The following is a 23,250-nucleotide window of genomic DNA, read 5'->3' as shown; positions in this document are numbered from 1 at the left end:
ACAGTAAGTACCGTAATTCTCTTTTTTCAGAACTACCAGTAATACGAAGGTAAGGAAAACTGACAGCAAGCAGAAATCTGGAAAACGATTTAGAAATTTTAACATAAAATATATTGCAAAGTTATATAACATTTTTGTTAAAAGGATATGACATTGCTCACCAGGTCCACGAGCTGCGGGTAGCATATCTGTCCCTCTTCATTGCCCTGTGACAGAGCAAATAACATCTCCAACTTAGCGGGGTCCAGGGGCAGCTCATTGTTATTTACCAGAGCAGCAAAGGTTTCGGCGCATACAAAACCTGTGTTATCTGGGTCAAGCTGGAAAAAAAAGAAAGCAGCTGATATAACATCCACTCAATGCCATAAAACATACTGTTGCCACGTCTCCACCAGGACCTGTTCCTGCGACATATCCTGTTGCCAGGCTCTGCCGCATTCATTATGTGGACAGCGCTGGTAATAGAAGAGACGTTGGAACCAAAAATTCTGGACGACGCAGGCTCTATCCAGACATTTAGACTAGGGCATTTGGAACCTGCAGTGCCGTTCAGTTTGACAGTATGGGTGTGTGTTCTGTCCAGCTGGAGTTATCAGCTCCTTGCTACCGCCAATTGGAGAGCACCACACCCTACGTGAGCTTCCAGCTTACTGCTGGAAGCTGCCAGATATAGTTTTGTGACATTCAGACCTGGTACTAAAGACATGAAAGCTGACACACTCTTCAAAAGTTTCTGTCCTTCTGTCTGAGGACTCTGATCCAGTTCCTATTTTAGCTGATGGTATAGTTGTGTCTTCTGTTTCCTTAGATCTTGTAGAAGACATCCATAGATCATAAGAGTTAGCCCCTGACCCTACTCCTACCCAAAAACTATTTGTTCCTCCCCAGTTTTGCCTACGCATTCTTCAGGAGTCTCACGATTCTGTGCTTGCAGGTCACCCAGGTCTTAACAATACCATCTGACTGGTAACCAGTAATTTTTGGTGGCCAACCATAGTGAAGGACTGTCGGAAATATGTGCTCAAACCAAGACAGCCCTAAGCTGTCCCGCTGGTTTTCTCCAGCCCCTACCTAGGAGTTCTTGGACCCACCTCTCCATAGACTTTATTACTGACCTCCATACTGTTATCTGGGTGGTGGTTGACAGGTTTAGTAAACTGTCGTTTTGTCCCTTTTGTCTTTGTTGCCTAACTCTGAAACCTTAAGCTGTTCATTAATCACATTGTGCGTTTACAATGCATTCTAGAAAACATAGATTCCAGTTTTTGGAGGGCATGCTGTAAAAAGATCAATATTGAGTTGTCTTTTTCTTCTGCCTATCACCCAAAGACCAACGGCCAGACAGAATGTACTAATCAAACACTCGAGCAATATCTTCGGTGTTGTGTCTCATCATCAGTCTGACTGAGTGGAACATCTCTCATTAGCTGAATTTGCTTTTAATAATAAATATCAAGAATCCATTAAAACTTCTAAATTTTTCTGTAATCTTGGATTGCATCCTCGTTTTGGTTCCTTTTCAACCACCGTGATGGATACTCCGGAGACTAAGAAATCTGTTGATAAATTAACTATAACCTTGGACGTATCATTGCAGGATGCATTGCATTGCTTTATATCAGCGATCAAACTGCAGAAAGTGAAGTAAAAAAGTTGGGAAAAAAAAACACAAAATAAAAAATAAATACAAAATATATTGTATAAATAAATATTTGACTGAAAAAAAAAAGTACAAATATTTGGTTTCACCACTTCCAGAATGACCAGACCTAAAAATCTGTCCCACCAGATAACCCCTTTACTGAACTAGTGGTGGGGAAGAGGGAGAGGGAGGTTTGGATGCTTATGACGTTCACCATGTTTAATCTATTTTTCAATAAAGAAAAATTTTACTTATATCCTGGAAAGATGTGCCGACATACTGTACTTCCTTTTCCTCCACCCTTTAGTGAACACCATAAAAATATAATTAAAGACGAGCCAAAAAACTATGCTTTATCATATCTCCGAACAATAAGTAGAATAAAACACACTCAAAAAGACGAATGTTAATAAAAATGGTTAAGCTGAAAACATCATCTTGTCCTGCAAAAAACAAGCTGCCATACAGCTCCATCAGCCGAAAAATTAAAAAGTTATAGCTCTCACAATAAAGCAATGCAAAAATAATAATTTTTTTCTGTCAAATAGTTTTTATCTTGTAAAAGTACCAAAGCTTAAAAAAATTATAAATGTGGTATCGCTGTAATCGTACTGACCAGATATAAAATTCTGTTACCCACCAATTGATCACTGCACCCCTAGATGAATTCATTGAGTGGTGTAGTTTGTAAAATGGGGTCTCTTATGGGGGGTTCTGCTGTTCTGGCACCTTAGGGGCTTTGTCAATGTGAAATGGCACTCTCAAACCAGTCCAGCAAAATCTGAATTTCACTTCTGAGCTGTGCACTGTGCCATAAAGTAGTTTTTCGACCGCATATGGGGTATCTGCGTACGCAAGAGAAATTACACAACAAAATTTGGGATCCATTTTCTCCTTTTATCTAGCGAAAATAAAAAAATTTGGTGCTAAAACAAAATTTTTGTTTGAAAAAAATGTTTTGTTTTTTTTTAATTTTCACGGCTCAATGTTATAAACTTCTGAGAAGCACCTGGGGTTTTAAGGTGCTCACCACACATTTAGATACATTCCTTGAGGGGTCTAGTTTCCAAAATGGTGTCACTTGTGGGGGATTTCCACTGTTTAGGCACATCAGGGGCTCTCCAAACTCAACATGATGTCTGCTAATTATTCCAGCAAATTTTACATTCAAAAAGTCAAATAGCACTCCTTCCTTTCTGAGCCCTGCTATGCGCCCAAATAATATAACAAGCAGGCAAAGGTAAATAACAGCATCATGTGTATTATACCTATATAAGATGCCGATAATGTAGGATAAACAAGGGATCAGTTGTTAATATGCATAGCATGGGGGATGTGGAAACCTCAAATTACGACCAAAAGATCCATTAGAATCAAAACATGCTTTATTAAAGAATCACACAGAACGGGAAAATGGGGAAACGCCTACAAGGAGGCAAAGTGCTACAGTGCAAAAGACACGTGACCAGCCCTTGGCCTAAACTACATATACCAGAGTCTGCAAAAAAAGTTTGCTCACATCATTCCTGTAGCCTAAATAACCTGGCAAGCCCATTATCTTCCTATCATTACAACATGTTTATTTATAAATATTAATGGGCTTAATTACATATGGGCAACTGCAAATATTCAGGGCATAATCCCCACCCCTATAACAAGCCCAAACTGTAAGTGCCAAATTGAAGATGATACAACAACCGTGCACACAAGGTCTGATATCCACCATGTGTCTGGCACATAATCCGCCCACCCACACATTGGTGGACAGCACAAAAGCAGAAGTAATTACCTGCAGAAGGGAATGGGTAGGAGGCCGGGCAGTCATCGCGTCACCCCGACGCGCGTTTCGGAGAGGATATTATAGACACATGGTGGATACATGGCCAGACACATGGTGGATATCAGACCTTGTGTACACGGTTGTTGTATCATCTTCAATTTGGCACTTACAGTTTGGGCTTGTTATAGGGGTGGGGATTATGCCCTGAATATTTGCGGTTGCCCATATGTAATTAAGCCCATTAATATTTATAAATAAACATGTTGTAATGATAGGAAGATAATGCGCTTGCCAGGTTATTTAGGCTACAGGAATGATGTGAGCAAACTTTTTTTGCAGACTCTGGTATATGTAGCCAAGGGCTGCTCACGTGTCTTTTGCACTGTAGCACTTTGCCTCCTTGCATGTGTTTCCCCATTTTCCCGTTCTGTGTGATTCTTTAATAAAGCATGTTTTGATTCTAATGGATCTTTTGGTCGTAATTTGTGGTTTCCACATCCCCCATGCTATGCGCCCAAATAGTAGTTTTCTCCCACAAATGGGGTATCGGTGTACTCAGTAGAAATTGCACAACAAATTGCATGGTGTAAGTTCTCCTGTTAATGTTGTGAAGATGCAAAATTTGGGGCTAAATTAAATTTTTGGGGAAAAATTTGATTTTTATTTTCATAGCTAAATGGTATAAACTTTTTTAAAGCACATGGGGGTTCAAGGTTCTCACCATACATCTAGATAAGTTCAGTTTGACAGGAGGTGGGGACAGTGACACCAGTGCTGATTTGGCGCCGGTGTAATGTGTCATAAGAACTGCATGCGAGCCTCTGGAGACGGAGTGTTGACACCGCAGGAATGGCGACAGCATGAGAGTTTAGTATAGGCTTTATTTTATCGGCCCCAAATATTCTGATTAGGACTGTGTTGTCCTAGTAGTGGACAACCCATTTAAGGAAGGGGCAGTCAGAACTCGACTGCTAATAAGAGACATTCTAGATGCCTAAGCTTTGAAGTTGGGGACAAGGTATGGTTGTCCACAAAAAATATAAAGCTTAAGATTGCTTCTAGGTTCAAGATTTATTGGTCCTTATGAAATAATTGAGGCCATTAACCCTGCAACTTTCCACCTGAAACTTCCTCATTTAAGATAATTAATGTGTTTCAGAAGTTCCTCCTGAAGCCATATTGTTCCCTGGATCACCCAGTCAGAAAGCCTCCTATGATTGTTAAAGGCAATTTGGAGTATGAGGTGCAAAGAGTCCTTGATTCTCGTATGGAGAAAAGTTCTGTGCAATACCTGGTGCATTGGATGGGTAATGGCCCAGAAGAGAGATTCTAGGTTCCAGAGAATAATATGAACACCAAAAACCTTACCAGAAAGTTTCATCTGTATCTGAATAAACCTGGTTCTAAGGGTCTAGAGGCTTCTCTTAAAGGGGGCTACATCTCCATCGTTTTCATTCTTTAGGAGGGCGATGATGATAGAAGAAACGCTGGAATCAGGAGCTCTGGACAACGCAGGCTCTGTCTAGCTACTTCATAAATTTGGGTGGCTGAGACCACCAGCGCTGTCTGGCAGTATGGATGTGTGTGCTGTCCAGCTGGAGCTTTCAGCATCCTGCTCCAGCCAATTGGAGAGCACCACACCCTACTTACGCTTCCAGCTTACTGCTGGATGCTGTCATATATAGCTGTACTTCCTTGGTTTAATCTGTGGTTTCTGCTCCTCTGTTTTGCTTTCCCGCTTTGACCTTGGTTTGTTTATTGACACTGAGGTGTGTTGTAGTATATAGAGGGTGTGTCTCCTGTGGTGTATACAGAGGATGCGTCCCGTGTGGTGTAGTATACAGAGGATGTGTCCCCTGTGGTGTAGTATATAGAGTATGTGTCCCGTGTGGTGTAGTATATAGAGGATGTGTCCCGTGTGGTGTAGTATATAGAGGATGTGTCCCGTGTGGTGTAGTATATAGAGGCGGTGTCCCGTGCGGTGTAGTATATAGAGGCGGTGTCCCGTGCGGTGTCCCGTGCGGTGTAGTATATAGAGGCGGTGTCCCGTGCGGTGTAGTATATAGAGGCGGTGTCCCGTGCGGTGTAGTATATAGAGGAGGTGTCCCGTGCGGTGTAGTATATAGAGGCGGTGTCCCGTGCGGTGTAGTATATAGAGGCGGTATCCCGTGCGGTGTAGTATATAGAGGCGGTGTCCCGTGCGGTGTAGTATATAGAGGCGGTGTCCCGTGCGGTGTAGTATATAGAGGCGGTGTCCCGTGCGGTGTAGTATATAGAGGCGGTGTCCCGTGCGGTGTAGTATATAGAGGAGGTGTCCCGTGCGGTGTAGTATATAGAGGATGTGTCTCGTGTGCTGTAGTATATAGAGGATGTGTCCCGTGCGGTGTAGTATATAGAGGATGTGTCCCGTGCGGTGTAGTATATAGAGGAAATGTCCCGTGTGGTGTAGTATATAGAGGAGGTGTCCCGTGTGGTGTAGTATATAGAGGAGGTGTCCCATGCGGTGTAGTATATAGAGGAGGTGTCCCGTGCGGTGCAGTATATAGAGGATGTGTCTCGTGTGGTGTAGTATAGAGGATGAGGCTCGTGTGGTGTAGTATATAGAGGCGGTGTCCCGTGCGGTGTAGTATATAGAGGCGGTGTCCCGTGCGGTGTAGTATATAGAGGAGGTGTCTCGTGCGGTGCAGTATATAGAGGATGTGTCTCGTGTGGTGTAGTATAGAGGATGTGTCTCGTGTGGTGTAGTATATAGAGGCGGTGTCCCATGCGGTGTAGTATATAGAGGCGGTGTAGTATATAGAGGCGGTGTCCCGTGCGGTGTAGTATATAGAGGATGTGTCCCGTGCGGTGTAGTATATAGAGGAGGTGTCCCGTGCTGTGTAGTATATAGAGGATGTGTCCCGTGCTGTGTAGTATATAGAGGAGGTGTCCCGTGCTGTGTAGTATATAGAGGATGTGTCCCGTGCTGTGTAGTATATAGAGGATGTGTCCCGTGCTGTGTAGTATATAGAGGATGTGTCCCGTGCGGTATAGTATATAGAGGAGGTGTCTCGTGTGCTGTAGTATATAGAGGAGGTGTCCCGTGCTGTGTAGTATATAGAGGTTGTGTCCCGTGCGGTGTAGTATCTAGAGGTTGTGTCCCGTGTGGTGTAGTATATAGAGGAGGTGTCCCGTGCGGTGTAGTATCTAGAGGTTGTGTCCCGTGCGGTGTAGTATGTAGAGGAGGTGTCTCGTGTGGTGTAGTATATAGAGGATGTGTCCCGTGCGGTGTAGTATATAGAGGATGTGTCCCGTGCGGTGTAGTATATAGAGGATGTGTCCCGTGCGGTGTAGTATATAGAGGATGTGTCCCGTGCGGTGTAGTATATAGAGGATGTGTCCCGTGCGGTGTAGTATATAGAGGATGTGTCCCGTGTGGTGAAGTATATAGAGGATGTGTCTCGTGCGGTGTAGTATATAGAGGATGTGTCCCGTGCGGTGTAGTATATAGAGGAGGTGTCCCGTGCGGTGTAGTATATAGAGGAGGTGTCCCGTGCGGTGTAGTATATAGAGGATGTGTCTCGTGTGGTGTAGTATATAGAGGATGTGTCCCGTGCGGTGTAGTATATAGAGGAGGTGTCCCGTGCGGTGTAGTATATAGAGGAGGTGTCCCGTGCGGTGTAGTATATAGAGGAGGTGTCCCGTGCGGTGTAGTATATAGAGGATGTGTCTCGTGTGCTGTAGTATATAGAGGAGGTGTCCCGTGCGGTGTAGTATATAGAGGAGGTGTCTCGTGTGGTGTAGTATATAGAGGATGTGTCCCGTGTGGTGTAGTATATAGAGGATGTGTCCCGTGTGGTGTAGTATATAGAGGATGTGTCCCGTGTGGTGTAGTATATAGAGGATGTGTCCCGTGTGGTGTAGTATATAGAGGATGTGTCCCGTGTGGTGTAGTATATAGAGGATGTGTCCCGTGCGGTGTAGTATATAGAGGATGTGTCCCGTGCGGTGTAGTATATAGAGGATGTGTCCCGTGCGGTGTAGTATATAGAGGATGTGTCCCGTGCGGTGTAGTATATAGAGGATGTGTCCCGTGTGGTGTAGTGTATATAGAGGATGTGTCCTGTGTGGTGTAGTATATAGAGGATGTGTCTCGTGTGCTGTAGTATATAGAGGATGTGTCCCGTGTGGTGTAGTATATAGAGGTGGTGTCCCGTGCTGTGTAGTATATAGAGGAGGTGTCCCGTGCGGTGTAGTATATAGAGGATGTGTCTCATGTGCTGTAGTATATAGAGGATGTGTCCCGTGTGGTGTAGTATATAGAGGTGGTGTCCCGTGCTGTGTAGTATATAGAGGAGGTGTCCCGTGCGGTGTAGTATATACAGGGTGTGTTCCGTGCGGTGTAGTATATAGAGGAGGTGTCCCGTGCGGTGTAGTATATAGAGGAGGTGTCCCGTGCGGTGTAGTATATAGAGATGGTGTCCCGTGCGGTGTAGTATATAGAGGATGTGTCCCGTGTGGTGTAGTATATAGAGGAGGTGTCCCGTGCGGTGTAGTATATAGAGGATGTGTCCCGTGTGGTGTAGTATATAGAGGATGTGTCCCGTGTGGTGTAGTATATAGAGGATGTGTCCCGTGCGGTGTAGTATATAGAGGATGTGTCCCGTGCGGTGTAGTATATAAAGGATGTGTCCCGTGCGGTGTAGTATATAGAGGATGTGTCCCGTGTGGTGTAGTGTATATAGAGGATGTGTCCTGTGTGGTGTAGTATATAGAGGATGTGTCTCGTGTGCTGTAGTATATAGAGGATGTGTCCCGTGTGGTGTAGTATATAGAGGTGGTGTCCCGTGCTGTGTAGTATATAGAGGAGGTGTCCCGTGCGGTGTAGTATATAGAGGATGTGTCCCGTGCGGTGTAGTATATAGAGATGGTGTCCCGTGCGGTGTAGTATATAGAGGATGTGTCCCGTGCGGTGTAGTATATAGAGGAGGTGTCCCGTGCGGTGTAGTATATAGAGGATGTGTCCCGTGCGGTGTAGTATATAGAGGATGTGTCCCGTGCGGTGTAGTATATAGAGGATGTGTCCCGTGTGGTGTAGTGTATATAGAGGATGTGTCCTGTGTGGTGTAGTATATAGAGGATGTGTCTCGTGTGCTGTAGTATATAGAGGATGTGTCCCGTGTGGTGTAGTATATAGAGGTGGTGTTCCGTGCGGTGTAGTATATAGAGGAGGTGTCCCGTGCGGTGTAGTATATAGAGGAGGTGTCCCGTGCGGTGTAGTATATAGAGATGGTGTCCCGTGCGGTGTAGTATATAGAGGAGGTGTCCCGTGCGGTGTAGTATATAGAGGATGTGTCCCGTGTGGTGTAGTATATAGAGGAGGTGTCCCGTGCGGTGTAGTATTTAGAGATGGTGTCCCGTGCGGTGTAGTATATAGAGGAGGTGTCCCGTGCGGTGTAGTATATAGAGGAGGTGTCCCGTGCGGTGTAGTATATAGAGGAGGTGTCCCGTGCGGTGTAGTATATAGAGGCGGTGTCCCGTGCGGTGCAGTATATAGAGGAGGTGTCCCGTGCGATGTAGTATATAGAGGAGGTGTCCCGTGCGGTGTAGTATATAGAGATGGTGTCCCGTGCGGTGTAGTATATAGAGGCGGTGTCCCGTGCGGTGCAGTATATAGAGGCGGTGTCCCGTGCGGTGTAGTATATAGAGGAGGTGTCCCGTGCGGTGTAGTATATAGAGATGGTGTCCCGTGCGGTGTAGTATATAGAGGAGGTGTCCCGTGCGGTGTAGTATATAGAGGAGGTGTCCCGTGCGGTGTAGTATATAGAGGCGGTGTCCCGTGCGGTGCAGTATATAGAGGAGGTGTCCCGTGCGGTGCAGTATATAGAGGAGGTGTCCCGTGCGGTGTAGTATATAGAGGAGGTGTCCCGTGTGGTGTAGTATATAGAGGAGGTGTCCCGTGCGGTGCAGTATATAGAGGAGGTGTCCCGTGCGGTGTAGTATATAGAGGAGGTGTCCCGTGCGGTGTAGTATATAGAGGCGGTGTCCCGTGCGGTGCAGTATATAGAGGAGGTGTCCCGTGCGGTGCAGTATATAGAGGAGGTGTCCCGTGCGGTGTAGTATATAGAGGAGGTGTCCCGTGTGGTGTAGTATATAGAGGAGGTGTCCCGTGCGGTGCAGTATATAGAGGTGGTGTCCCGTGCTGTGTAGTATATAGAGGAGGTGTCCCGTGCGGTGTAGTATATACAGGGTGTGTTCCGTGCGGTGTAGTATATAGAGGAGGTGTCCCGTGCGGTGTAGTATATAGAGGAGGTGTCCCGTGCGGTGTAGTATATAGAGATGGTGTCCCGTGCGGTGTAGTATATAGAGGATGTGTCCCGTGTGGTGTAGTATATAGAGGAGGTGTCCCGTGCGGTGTAGTATATAGAGGATGTGTCCCGTGCGGTGTAGTATATAGAGGATGTGTCCCGTGTGGTGTAGTATATAGAGGATGTGTCCCGTGTGGTGTAGTATATAGAGGATGTGTCCCGTGCGGTGTAGTATATAGAGGATGTGTCCCGTGCGGTGTAGTATATAAAGGATGTGTCCCGTGCGGTGTAGTATATAGAGGATGTGTCCCGTGTGGTGTAGTGTATATAGAGGATGTGTCCTGTGTGGTGTAGTATATAGAGGATGTGTCTCGTGTGCTGTAGTATATAGAGGATGTGTCCCGTGTGGTGTAGTATATAGAGGTGGTGTCCCGTGCTGTGTAGTATATAGAGGAGGTGTCCCGTGCGGTGTAGTATATAGAGGATGTGTCCCGTGCGGTGTAGTATATAGAGATGGTGTCCCGTGCGGTGTAGTATATAGAGGATGTGTCCCGTGCGGTGTAGTATATAGAGGAGGTGTCCCGTGCGGTGTAGTATATAGAGGATGTGTCCCGTGCGGTGTAGTATATAGAGGATGTGTCCCGTGCGGTGTAGTATATAGAGGATGTGTCCCGTGTGGTGTAGTGTATATAGAGGATGTGTCCTGTGTGGTGTAGTATATAGAGGATGTGTCTCGTGTGCTGTAGTATATAGAGGATGTGTCCCGTGTGGTGTAGTATATAGAGGTGGTGTTCCGTGCGGTGTAGTATATAGAGGAGGTGTCCCGTGCGGTGTAGTATATAGAGGAGGTGTCCCGTGCGGTGTAGTATATAGAGATGGTGTCCCGTGCGGTGTAGTATATAGAGGAGGTGTCCCGTGCGGTGTAGTATATAGAGGATGTGTCCCGTGTGGTGTAGTATATAGAGGAGGTGTCCCGTGCGGTGTAGTATTTAGAGATGGTGTCCCGTGCGGTGTAGTATATAGAGGAGGTGTCCCGTGCGGTGTAGTATATAGAGGAGGTGTCCCGTGCGGTGTAGTATATAGAGGAGGTGTCCCGTGCGGTGTAGTATATAGAGGCGGTGTCCCGTGCGGTGCAGTATATAGAGGAGGTGTCCCGTGCGATGTAGTATATAGAGGAGGTGTCCCGTGCGGTGTAGTATATAGAGATGGTGTCCCGTGCGGTGTAGTATATAGAGGCGGTGTCCCGTGCGGTGCAGTATATAGAGGCGGTGTCCCGTGCGGTGTAGTATATAGAGGAGGTGTCCCGTGCGGTGTAGTATATAGAGATGGTGTCCCGTGCGGTGTAGTATATAGAGGAGGTGTCCCGTGCGGTGTAGTATATAGAGGAGGTGTCCCGTGCGGTGTAGTATATAGAGGCGGTGTCCCGTGCGGTGCAGTATATAGAGGAGGTGTCCCGTGCGGTGCAGTATATAGAGGAGGTGTCCCGTGCGGTGTAGTATATAGAGGAGGTGTCCCGTGTGGTGTAGTATATAGAGGAGGTGTCCCGTGCGGTGCAGTATATAGAGGAGGTGTCCCGTGCGGTGTAGTATATAGAGGAGGTGTCCCGTGCGGTGTAGTATATAGAGGCGGTGTCCCGTGCGGTGCAGTATATAGAGGAGGTGTCCCGTGCGGTGCAGTATATAGAGGAGGTGTCCCGTGCGGTGTAGTATATAGAGGAGGTGTCCCGTGTGGTGTAGTATATAGAGGAGGTGTCCCGTGCGGTGCAGTATATAGAGGAGGTGTCCCGTGCGGTGTAGTATATAGAGATGGTGTCCCGTGCGGTGTAGTATATAGAGGAGGTGTCCCGTGCGGTGTAGTATATAGAGGAGGTGTCCCGTGCGGTGTAGTATATAGAGGCGGTGTCCCGTGCGGTGCAGTATATAGAGGAGGTGTCCCGTGCGGTGCAGTATATAGAGGAGGTGTCCCGTGCGGTGTAGTATATAGAGGAGGTGTCCCGTGCGGTGCAGTATATAGAGGAGGTGTCCCGTGCGGTGTAGTATATAGAGGAGGTGTCCCGTGCGGTGTAGTATATAGAGGAGGTGTCCCGTGTGGTGTAGTATATAGAGGCGGTGTCCCGTGCGGTGCAGTATATAGAGGAGGTGTCCCGTGCGGTGTAGTATATAGAGGAGGTGTCCCGTGCGGTGCAGTATATAGAGGAGGTGTCCCGTGCGGTGTAGTATATAGAGGAGGTGTCCCGTGCGGTGTAGTATATAGAGGAGGTGTCCCGTGCGGTGCAGTATATAGAGGAGGTGTCCCGTGCGGTGTAGTATATAGAGGAGGTGTCCCGTGCGGTGTAGTATATAGAGGAGGTGTCCCGTGCGATGTAGTATATAGAGGCGGTGTCCCGTGCGGTGCAGTATATAGAGGCGGTGTCCCGTGTGGTGTAGTATATAGAGGAGGTGTCCCGTGCGGTGTAGTATATAGAGGCGGTGTCCCGTGCGGTGCAGTATATAGAGGAGGTGTCCCGTGCGGTGCAGTATATAGAGGAGGTGTCCCGTGTGATGTATATAGAGGTTGACATGATGTGAATACAGTTTTAAGGTGAAAGTGGCTGCTGCACCTGAACCCCCTTACAATGCACCAAAAACAGCTCTCTGATTGGCTAACCCCAATCCCAGAACAACTAATTTATCATCACTGAGTTTTTAGTTTTTCATTTATTTTACTGCCTTATATAGTGCCATAAATTCGCCATCACTTCACAGACATTATCCTCAGGTTCCTATATACTTGGGCTGACTGTCTCCCCAGATTCTGCAGGCTGCTTCTCATTTCCTTCCCTGTAGACCTTCTGTCCTTGTTTTCTGAATTAATTCTTCTATTGACTCTTAAATGAAGTTTATTTTCATATCACGAATCGCCCACAGACAGAAAATACTGCTACATGACCCGATCTCCCTGCAAACAGCGCTCTCCCACTCATGTACCTTCTACCAAGCGGATGTTATACACAGTCAGTACCACCGACCGCTGTTCCCTGCTCACCCACACGTCCTTTCTATAAATGTTTTACAATATTTTCCTGTAACAACTAGGTTCAGTTCCCTCCAATACCAAGAGCTCATGTAGTTATATTCTTGTACATAGGGGGCAGTATTATAGTAGTTATATTCTTGTATATAGGGGCAGTATTATAGTAGTTATATTCTTGTATATAGGGGCAGTATTATAGTAGTTATATTCTTGTACATAGGAGCAGTATTATAGTAGTTATAGTCTTGTATATAGGGGCATTATTATAGTAGTTATAGTCTTGTACATAGGGGCAGTATTATAGTAGTTATATTCTTGTATATAGGGGCAGTATTATAGTAGTTTTATTCTTGTATATAGGGGCAGTATTATAGTAGTTATAGTCTTGTACATAGGGGCAGTATTATAGGAGTTATATTCTTGTATATAGGGAAAGTATTATAGGAGTTATATTCTTGTATATAGGGACAGTATTATAGTAGTTTTATTCTTGTACATAGGGTCAGTATTATAGTAGTTATAGTCTTGTACATAGCGGCAGTATTATAGTAGTTATAGTCTTGTACATAGGGGCAGTATTATAGTAGTTATATTCTTGTATATAGGGGCAGTATTATAGTAGTTATATTCTTGTACATAGGAGCAGTATTATAGTAGTTATAGTCTTGTATATAGGGGCATTATTATAGTAGTTATAGTCTTGTACATAGGGGCAGTATTATAGTAGTTATATTCTTGTATATAGGGGCAGTATTATAGTAGTTTTATTCTTGTATATAGGGGCAGTATTATAGTAGTTATAGTCTTGTACATAGGGGCAGTATTATAGGAGTTATATTCTTGTATATAGGGAAAGTATTATAGGAGTTATATTCTTGTATATAGGGACAGTATTATAGTAGTTTTATTCTTGTACATAGGGTCAGTATTATAGTAGTTATAGTCTTGTACATAGCGGCAGTATTATAGTAGTTATAGTCTTGTACATAGGGGCAGTATTATAGGAGTTATATTCTTGTATATAGGGAAAGTATTATAGGAGTTATATTCTTGTATATAGGGACAGTATTATAGTAGTTATATTCTTGTACATAGGAGCAGTATTATAGTAGTTATAGTCTTGTACATAGCGGCAGTATTATAGTAGTTATAGTCTTGTACATAGGGGCAGTATTATAGTAGTTATATTCTTGTATATAGGAACAGTATTATAGTAGTTATATTCTTGTATATAGGGGCAGTATTATAGTAGTTTTATTCTTGTACATAGGGGCAGTATTATAGTAGTTATAGTCTTGTACATAGCGGCAGTATTATAGTAGTCATAGTCTTGTACATAGGGGCAGTATTATAGTAGTTACATTCTTGTATACAGGGGGCAGTATTATAGTAGTTATAGTCTTGTACATAGGGGCAGTATTATAGTAGTTATAGTCTTGCACATAGGGGCAGTATTATAGGAGTTATATTCTTGTACATAGGGGCAGTATTATAGTAGTTATATTCTTGTATATAGGGGGTAGTATTATAGTAGTTATATTCTTGTACATAGCAGCAGTATTATAGTAGTTATAGTCTTGTACATAGGGGCAGTATTATAATAGTTACATTCTTGTACATAGGAGCAGTATTATAGTAGTTATATTCTTGTATATAGGGGGCAGTATTATAGTAGTTATATTCTTGTACATAGGGGCAGTATTATAGTAGTTATATTCTTGTATATAGGGGGCAGTATTATAGTAGTTATATTCTTGTACATAGGGGCAGTATTATAGTAGTTATATTCTTGTACATAGGGGGCAGTATTATAGTAGTTATATTCTTGTACATAGGAGCAGTATTATAGTAGTTATATTCCTGTACATAGGAGCAGTATTATAGTAGTTATATTCTTGCACATAGGGGCAGTATTATAGTAGTTATATTCTTGTATATAGGGGGCAGTATTATAGTAGTTATATTCTTGTACATAGGTGACAGTATTGTAGAAATTGATGCAATGTGTAGCAGCCTCTGACAAGAACTGATCATCATCTCCTGTTCAAGAGAATAGATCATCAATATTAGATGCCCGCCCGGACAGTGCCTCTAAGGTACTGTGTTCCCTAATGAGGTTCATAATACATTAGTGAATACATTTGGAAAAATACACTGCGCAACAAATTTCAGGGAAGTTCTTGTCCCCTGAGAAAATGTTATTGTATCTTATAGATTTTGATATGCTGAACACAAATATGTGCTCCAAAAGTCTGTATCACGTAAAGTTTTTAAGAAACAACAGTTTATAGTCTACATTATGACGTCCGAGACACTACATACATGTGCATTGATGTCAGTAGCAATTGTTCAATAGTGTTTTGCAGACGACTTTCGTTTATAATCCGTGTCAGATGCTTCTCGACTAAGATTCCAGTAATAGTCAGCCAGCATTGACATACTCCACTTTCCCTGGTACCTTTTCTCCATCAGCACAATGTCTTGGTGAAATATTTCACCGTGTTCATCGCTAATGGCATCAAGATTGGCTGGAAAAAAGTCCAAGTGAGAATGTAGAAAATGCATTTTTAGTGACATATTGCATTTCATCAAATGATATGCTGTGAGCATGTTGTCCATGAGTTGTTCAAAGTTCGGTGCCCTGCTGTTGCCAAGGAAGTTGAAGGTCACATCTTTAAAGGCTCTCCATGCCACTTGTTCAGCACCTTGCAAAAGACCATCAAACCTACTGTCATTCATTATGTCTCTGATCTGTGGGCCAATAAAAATACCTTCTTTAATCTTTGCATCACTTTTTCCTGGAAATTTCAATCGCAAGTAAGAAAATGCTTCCTATTCTTTGTTCATTGCTTTGACAAAATTTTTCATAAGCCCAAGTTTAATATGCAAAGGAGAGAGAAATATGTTTGCTGGATCAACGAGAGGATTATGTTTAACTTTCTTCTGTCCAGCAACCAGGTTTTCGCGGAGTGGCCAGTGCTTTCTGAAATACTGCATTTCTCATGCACGACTGTCCCACTCACAAATAAAACAACAATAGTTGGTATATCCAAGCTGCAGTCCAAGAAGAAATGCAGTAACTTTTACATCACCACATATGTTCCAGTTATAATTTCTATAATTAATGTGGGTCAACAGTAACTCCATATTCTCATACGTTTCTTTCATGTGTACGGCATGTCCAATAGGTATAGAGGGATAGATATTTCCGTTGTGTAGTAAAACAGCCTTCAGACTTAAAACTGACGATTCGATGAACAGTCGCCATTCCTTTGGGTCATGTTCGCATCCAAGAGCACCAAACAACCCCAAGACGTCGTTGCAAATGGTTAAACTGTCGACATGGTTGAAAAATTGTTTAAGGTCTTCATGACGACTGCGAAAAACAGTAACTCTTGCTCCTGGTAATAAGAGATTCCGTTCTTGTAGCCTTGATCGCAATTCTGCCTGCCTCTTTGACAATTTCAAATCTCTGACCAAGTCACTCAGATCAGCTTGACTGAACAGATGTGGACTAGATGTAGAAGGCTCAAAGTCTGGGTCTGCAGCAGTTTCATTTTCCACTGACATTGTTAGCTCATCTTCGTCATCTTCCATTGTCCATACTTTGGGTGGCTTTGGAACAGGAAGACTTTAATCGTGTGGCACTGGTCTTATGGCTGAAGGAAGAATAGGATATGCTATTGATTTCTTGTTCTTTGTTGAATATCCTGTTACATTTATAAGGCAGAAGTAGCAATCTGTTACATGATCTCTCTGCTCTCTCCATATCATTGGGACAGTGAACGGCATAGAAGGTCGTGATCCATTCAGCCATGCTCTAAGTATGTCAGTATTGTCTTTTGATTCCTCCCCTGCCCAGGAGATGTGGTATGCTCCGTTCACGGTCAACCGAATGATTCACTGAGCCTGCGCGGAATTCGCATAAGTGCTTGCATATGTGTAGATCAGCGATTTTATGTTATTTCAGTGGAAAATTCAGAATATACTGTTTCAGAAAAAGTTCATATATGAGTTTTAGAATAACAGAATATTATATTTTGTATAATTTCTCAAAAACCTTACGTGATAGGAAAAATCTGAAGACATTTCTGAAATCAGCATGAAAAAATATATCAGGAACTCTCAAAATTGTCCGAGGGACAAAACCTATGTAACACAGTGATATCTGTGTATTGTACCACCTTATATGGTAACCAGACCTGTATATTATTATCGCACATTTCGATCCTCTATATAATGCCTCTATCCGTTCTTCACATGAAAAGTCACAGGTCAGAATCCTAGAGCACTGGGTCACTGAGCATTATCCTTCGCTGTTCCCACTCACACCCCAGACACTTTATAACAAAAAGTGCATGTTCTTATAAAATATAAAATATTAGGAAATGTTGAAATTGACCTGAGCTCAGTACCAGAACCTGTCTCATAAAGTCTTCGCTGTCACATGTATCGCTGCTTTTCTAGTCATCTGATCTGTGATATCTCTCCCTTCACTCATCATTAATACATGATATAACGTTATCTCGCTGAAATGTCTCCTCGTGTCACCGACACAGCTCTCACCACTGTCACTCTCCACCTTTCTGCCTATTTCACAATCAGTAGATGCTGTCACTCTCCTGTCTCTCTCTCATACACTCAGTAGATGCTGTCGCTTACCTCCTGTTTCTCTCATACACTCAGTAGATGCTGTCACTCTCCTCCTTCCACTCTCATACTCAGTGGATGCTGTCACTCTACTGTCTCTCATACACTCAGTAGATGCTGTCACTCTCCTCCTTCCACTCTCATACTCAGTGGATGCTGTCACTCTCCTCCTTCCACTCTCATACTCAGTGGATGCTGTCACTCTCCTCCTTCCACTCTCATACTCAGTGGATGCTGTCACTCTCCTGTTTCTCATACACTCAATAGATGCTGTCACTCTCCTCCTGTCTCATACACTCAGTAGATGCTGTCGCTCTACTCTTGTCTCGCTCATACACTCAATAGATGCTGTAACTCTCCTCCTGTCTCTCTCGTACACTCAGTAGATGCTGTCACTCTCCTCCTGTTTCTCTCATACACTCAGTAGATGCTGTCACTCTCCTGTCTCTCTCTCATACACTCAGTAGATGCTGTCGCTTACCTCCTGTTTCTCTCATACACTCAGTAGATGCTGTCACTCTCCTCCTTCCACTCTCATACTCAGTGGATGCTGTCACTCTACTGTCTCTCATACACTCAGTAGATGCTGTCACTCTCCTCCTTCCACTCTCATACTCAGTGGATGCTGTCACTCTCCTCCTTCCACTCTCATACTCAGTGGATGCTGTCACTCTCCTCCTTCCACTCTCATACTCAGTGGATGCTGTCACTCTCCTGTTTCTCATACACTCAATAGATGCTGTCACTCTCCTCCTGTCTCATACACTCAGTAGATGCTGTCGCTCTACTCTTGTCTCGCTCATACACTCAATAGATGCTGTAACTCTCCTCCTGTCTCTCTCGTACACTCAGTAGATGCTGTCACTCTCCTCCTGTTTCTCTCATACACTCAGTAGATGCTGTCACTCTCCTGTCTCTCTCATACACTCAGTAGATGCTGTCGCTCTCTTCCTGTCTCTCATACCCTCAGTAGATGCTGTCGCTCTCTTCCTGTCTCTCATACCCTCAGTAGATGCTGTCGCTCTCCTCCTGTCTCATACTCAGATGCTGTCACTCTCTTCCTGTCTCATACTCAGTAGATGCTGTCACTCTCTTCCTGTCTCTCTCGTACACTCAGTAGATGCTGTCACTCTCTTCTTGTCTCTCTCATACACTCAGTAGATGCTGTCGCTCTCTTCCTGTCTCTCATACACTCAGTAGATGCTGTCGCTCTCCTGCTGTCTCTCATGCACTCAGATGCTGTCGCTCTCCACCTGTCTCTCTCTTACACTCAGTAGATGCTGTCACTCTCTTACACTCAGTAGATGCTGTCGCTCTCCTGCTGTCTCTCATACCTTCAGTAGATGCTGTCGCTCTCCTCCTGTCTCTCATACACTCGGTAGATGCTGTCACTCTCCTGCTGTCTCTCTCATACACTCGGTAGATGCTGTCGCTCTCCTGCTGTCTCTCTCATACACTCGGTAGATGCTGTCGCTCTCCTCCTGTCCCTCATACCCACAGTAGATGCTGTCACTCTCATACCCTCAGTAGATGCTGTCGCTCTCCTGCTGTCTCTCTCATACCCTCAGTAGATGCTGTCGCTCTCCTGCTGTCTCTCTCATACACTCGGTAGATGCTGTCGCTCTCTTCCTGTCTCTCATACCCTCAGTAGATGCTGTCACTCTCTTCCTGTCTCTCTCATACACTCGGTGGATGCTGTCCCTCTCCACCTGTCTCATACTCAGTAGATGCTGTCCCTCTCCTCCTGTCTCTCTCGTACACTCAGTAGATGCTGTCACTCTCTTCCTGTCTCTCTCGTACACTCAGTAGATGCTGTCGCTCTCTCATACCCTCAGTAGATGCTGTCGCTCGCCTCCTGTCTCTCTCATACACTCGGTGGATGCTGTCCCTCTCCTGTCTCATACTCAGTAGATGCTGTCACTCTCTTCCTGTCTCTCTCGTACACTCAGTAGATGCTGTCACTCTCTTCCTGTCTCTCTCGTACACTCAGTAGATGCTGTCACTCTCTTCCTGTCTCATACACTCAGTAGATGTTGTCGCTCTCCTGCTGTGTCTCATACCCTCAGTAGATGCTGTCACTCTCCTCCTGTCTCTCTCACACACTCGGTGGATGCTGTCCCTCTCCTGTCTCATGCTCAGTAGATGCTGTCACTCTCTTCCTGTCTCTCTCGTACACTCAGTAGATGTTGTCGCTCTCCTGCTGTGTCTCATACCCTCAGTAGATGCTGTCACTCTCTTCCTGTATCTCTCGTACACTCAGTAGATGCTGTCACTCTTCCTGTCTCTCTCGTACACTCGGTAGATGCTGTCGCTCTCTTCCTCTCTCTCATACCCTCAGTACATGCTGTCGCTCTCCTCCTGTCTCTCTCATACACTCGGTGGATGCTGTCCCTCTCCTGTCTCATACTCAGTAGATGCTGTCACTCTCTTCCTGTCTCTCTCATGCACTCAGTAGATGCTGTCACTCTTACACTCAGTAGATGCTGTCGCTCTCCTGCTGTCTCATACCCTCAGTAGATGCTGTCGCTCTCTTCCTGTCTCTCTCGTACACTCAGTAGATGCTGTCACTCTCTTCCTGTCTCTCTCGTACACTCAGTAGATGCTGTCGCTCTCTTCCTGTCTCTCATACACTCAGTAGATGCTGTCGCTCTCCTGCTGTCGCTCATGCACTCAGATGCTGTCGCTCTCCTCCTGTCTCTCTCTTACACTCAGTAGATGCTGTCGCTCTCCTGCTGTCTCTCATACCCTCAGTAGATGCTGTCGCTCTCCTCCTGTATCTCATACACTCGGTAGATGCTGTCACTCTCCTGCTGTCTCTCTCATACACTCGGTAGATGCTGTCACTCTCCTGCTGTCTCTCTCATACACTCGGTAGATGCTGTCGCTCTCCTGCTGTCTCTCTCATACACTTGGTAGATGCTGTCGCTCTCCTCCTGTCCCTCATACCCACAGTAGATGCTGTCACTCTCATACCCTCAGTAGATGCTGTCGCTCTCTTCCTGTCTCTCTCATACACTCGGTGGATGCTGTCACTCTCCTCCTGTCTCATACTCAGTAGATGCTGTCCCTCTCCTCCTGTCTCTCTCATACACTCGGTAGATGCTGTCACTCTCTTCCTCTCTCTCATACCCTCAGTAGATGCTGTCGCTCTCCTCCTGTCTCTCTCATACACTCGGTGGATGCTGTCCCTCTCCTGTCTCATACTCAGTAGATGCTGTCACTCTCTTCCTGTCTCTCATACACTCAGTAGATGCTGTCGCTCTCCTGCTGTCTCTCATGCACTCAGATGCTGTCGCTCTCCTCCTGTCTCTCTCATACACTCAGTAGATGCTGTCACTCTCTTACACTCAGTAGATGCTGTCGCTCTCCTGCTGTCTCTCATACCCTCAGTAGATGCTGTCGCTCTCCTCCTGTCTCTCTCATACACTCGGTGGATGCTGTCCCTCTCCTGTCTCATACTCAGTAGATGCTGTCACTCTCTTCCTGTCTCTCTCGTACACTCAGTAGATGCTGTCACTCTCTTCCTGTCTCATACCCTCAGTAGATGCTGTCGCTCTCTTCCTTTTTCTCTCGTACACTCAGTAGATGCTGTCGCTCTCTTCCTGTCTCTCTCGTACACTCAGTAGATGCTGTCACTCTTCCTGTCTCTCTCGTACACTCAGTAGATGCTGTCGCTCTCTTCCTGTCTCTCTCGTACACTCAGTAGATGCTGTCGCTCTCTTCCTGTCTCTCATACCCTCAGTAGATGCTGTCGCTCTCCTCCTGTCTCTCTCACACACTCAGTGGATGCTGTCCCTCTCCTGTCTCATACTCAGTAGATGCTGTCACTCTCTTCCTGTCTCTCTCATACACTCAGTAGATGCTGTCTCTCTCTTACACTCAGTAGATGCTGTAGCTCTCCTGCTGTCTCATACCCTCAGTAGATGCTGTCGCTCTCTTCCTGTCTCTCTCGTACACTCAGTAGATGCTGTCACTCTTCCTGTCTCTCTCGTACACTCAGTAGATGCTGTCGCTCTCTTCCTCTCTCTCATACCCTCAGTAGATGCTGTCGCTCTCCTCCTGTCTCTCTCACACACTCGGTGGATGCTGTCCCTCTCCTGTCTCATACTCAGTAGATGCTGTCACTCTCTTCCTGTCTCTCTCGTACACTCAGTAGATGTTGTCGCTCTCCTGCTGTGTATCATACCCTCAGTAGATGCTGTCGCTCTCTTCCTGTCTCTCTCGTACACTCAGTAGATGCTGTCGCTCTCTTCCTGTCTCTCTCGTACACTCAGTAGATGCTGTCACTCTCTTCCTGTCTCTCTCATACACTCAGTAGATGCTGTCACTCTCTTACACTCAGTAGATGCTGTCGCTCTCCTGCTGTCTCTCATACCCTCAGTAGATGCTGTCGCTCTCCTCCTGTCTCTCATACACTCGGTAGATGCTGTCACTCTCCTGCTGTCTCTCTCATACCCTCAGTAGATGCTGTCGCTCTCCTGCTGTCTCTCTCATACCCTCAGTAGATGCTGTCGCACTCTTCCTGTCTCTCTCATACACTCGGTGGATGCTGTCCCTCTCCTCCTGTCTCATACTCAGTAGATGCTGTCCCTCTCCTCCTGTCTCTCTCATACACTCGGTAGATGCTGTCACTCTCTTCCTCTCTCTCTCATACCCTCAGTAGATGCTGTCGCTCTCCTCCTGTCTCTCTCATACACTCGGTGGATGCTGTCCCTCTCCTGTCTCATACTCAGTAGATGCTGTCACTCTCTTCCTGTCTCTCTCATACGCTCAGTAGATGCTGTCACTCTTCCTGTCTCTCTCATACCCTCAGTAGATGCTGTCGCTCTCTTCCTTTTTCTCTCGTACACTCAGTAGATGCTGTCGCTCTCTTCCTGTCTCTCTCGTACACTCAGTAGATGCTGTCACTCTTCCTGTCTCTCTCGTACACTCAGTAGATGCTGTCGCTCTCTTCCTGTCTCTCTCGTACACTCAGTAGATGCTGTCGCTCTCTTCCTGTCTCTCATACCCTCAGTAGATGCTGTCGCTCTCCTCCTGTCTCTCTCACACACTCAGTGGATGCTGTCCCTCTCCTGTCTCATACTCAGTAGATGCTGTCACTCTCTTCCTGTCTCTCTCATACACTCAGTAGATGCTGTCTCTCTCTTACACTCAGTAGATGCTGTAGCTCTCCTGCTGTCTCATACCCTCAGTAGATGCTGTCGCTCTCTTCCTGTCTCTCTCGTACACTCAGTAGATGCTGTCACTCTTCCTGTCTCTCTCGTACACTCAGTAGATGCTGTCGCTCTCTTCCTCTCTCTCATACCCTCAGTAGATGCTGTCGCTCTCCTCCTGTCTCTCTCACACACTCGGTGGATGCTGTCCCTCTCCTGTCTCATACTCAGTAGATGCTGTCACTCTCTTCCTGTCTCTCTCGTACACTCAGTAGATGTTGTCGCTCTCCTGCTGTGTATCATACCCTCAGTAGATGCTGTCGCTCTCTTCCTGTCTCTCTCGTACACTCAGTAGATGCTGTCGCTCTCTTCCTGTCTCTCTCGTACACTCAGTAGATGCTGTCACTCTCTTCCTGTCTCTCTCATACACTCAGTAGATGCTGTCACTCTCTTACACTCAGTAGATGCTGTCGCTCTCCTGCTGTCTCTCATACCCTCAGTAGATGCTGTCGCTCTCCTCCTGTCTCTCATACACTCGGTAGATGCTGTCACTCTCCTGCTGTCTCTCTCATACCCTCAGTAGATGCTGTCGCTCTCCTGCTGTCTCTCTCATACCCTCAGTAGATGCTGTCGCACTCTTCCTGTCTCTCTCATACACTCGGTGGATGCTGTCCCTCTCCTCCTGTCTCATACTCAGTAGATGCTGTCCCTCTCCTCCTGTCTCTC

At 45.5% G+C, this 23,250-nt stretch overlaps 1 protein-coding gene across 1 annotated transcript in view; it reads right to left on the bottom strand.

The window, feature by feature from the left end:
* Nucleotides 1-23,250, bottom strand: part of RHBDL1 (rhomboid like 1) — a 54,048-nt gene that overhangs the window by 28,414 nt on the left and 2,384 nt on the right. The window contains exon 2 of the mRNA XM_073558602.1: nucleotides 162-320. Within this exon, the coding sequence (XP_073414703.1) occupies nucleotides 162-320 (159 nt within the window). The remainder of the gene's footprint in view (nucleotides 1-161; nucleotides 321-23,250) is intronic.

The sequence above is a fragment of the Dendrobates tinctorius genome, unplaced genomic scaffold (genome assembly GCF_039654945.1).
Source record: "Dendrobates tinctorius isolate UK_male_01 unplaced genomic scaffold, ASM3965494v1 ptg000257l, whole genome shotgun sequence".
Lineage (NCBI taxonomy): Eukaryota > Metazoa > Chordata > Amphibia > Anura > Dendrobatidae > Dendrobates > Dendrobates tinctorius.
The sequence above is the reverse complement of the archived record's forward strand: the minus strand, read 5'-3'. Positions and strand labels throughout refer to the sequence as shown.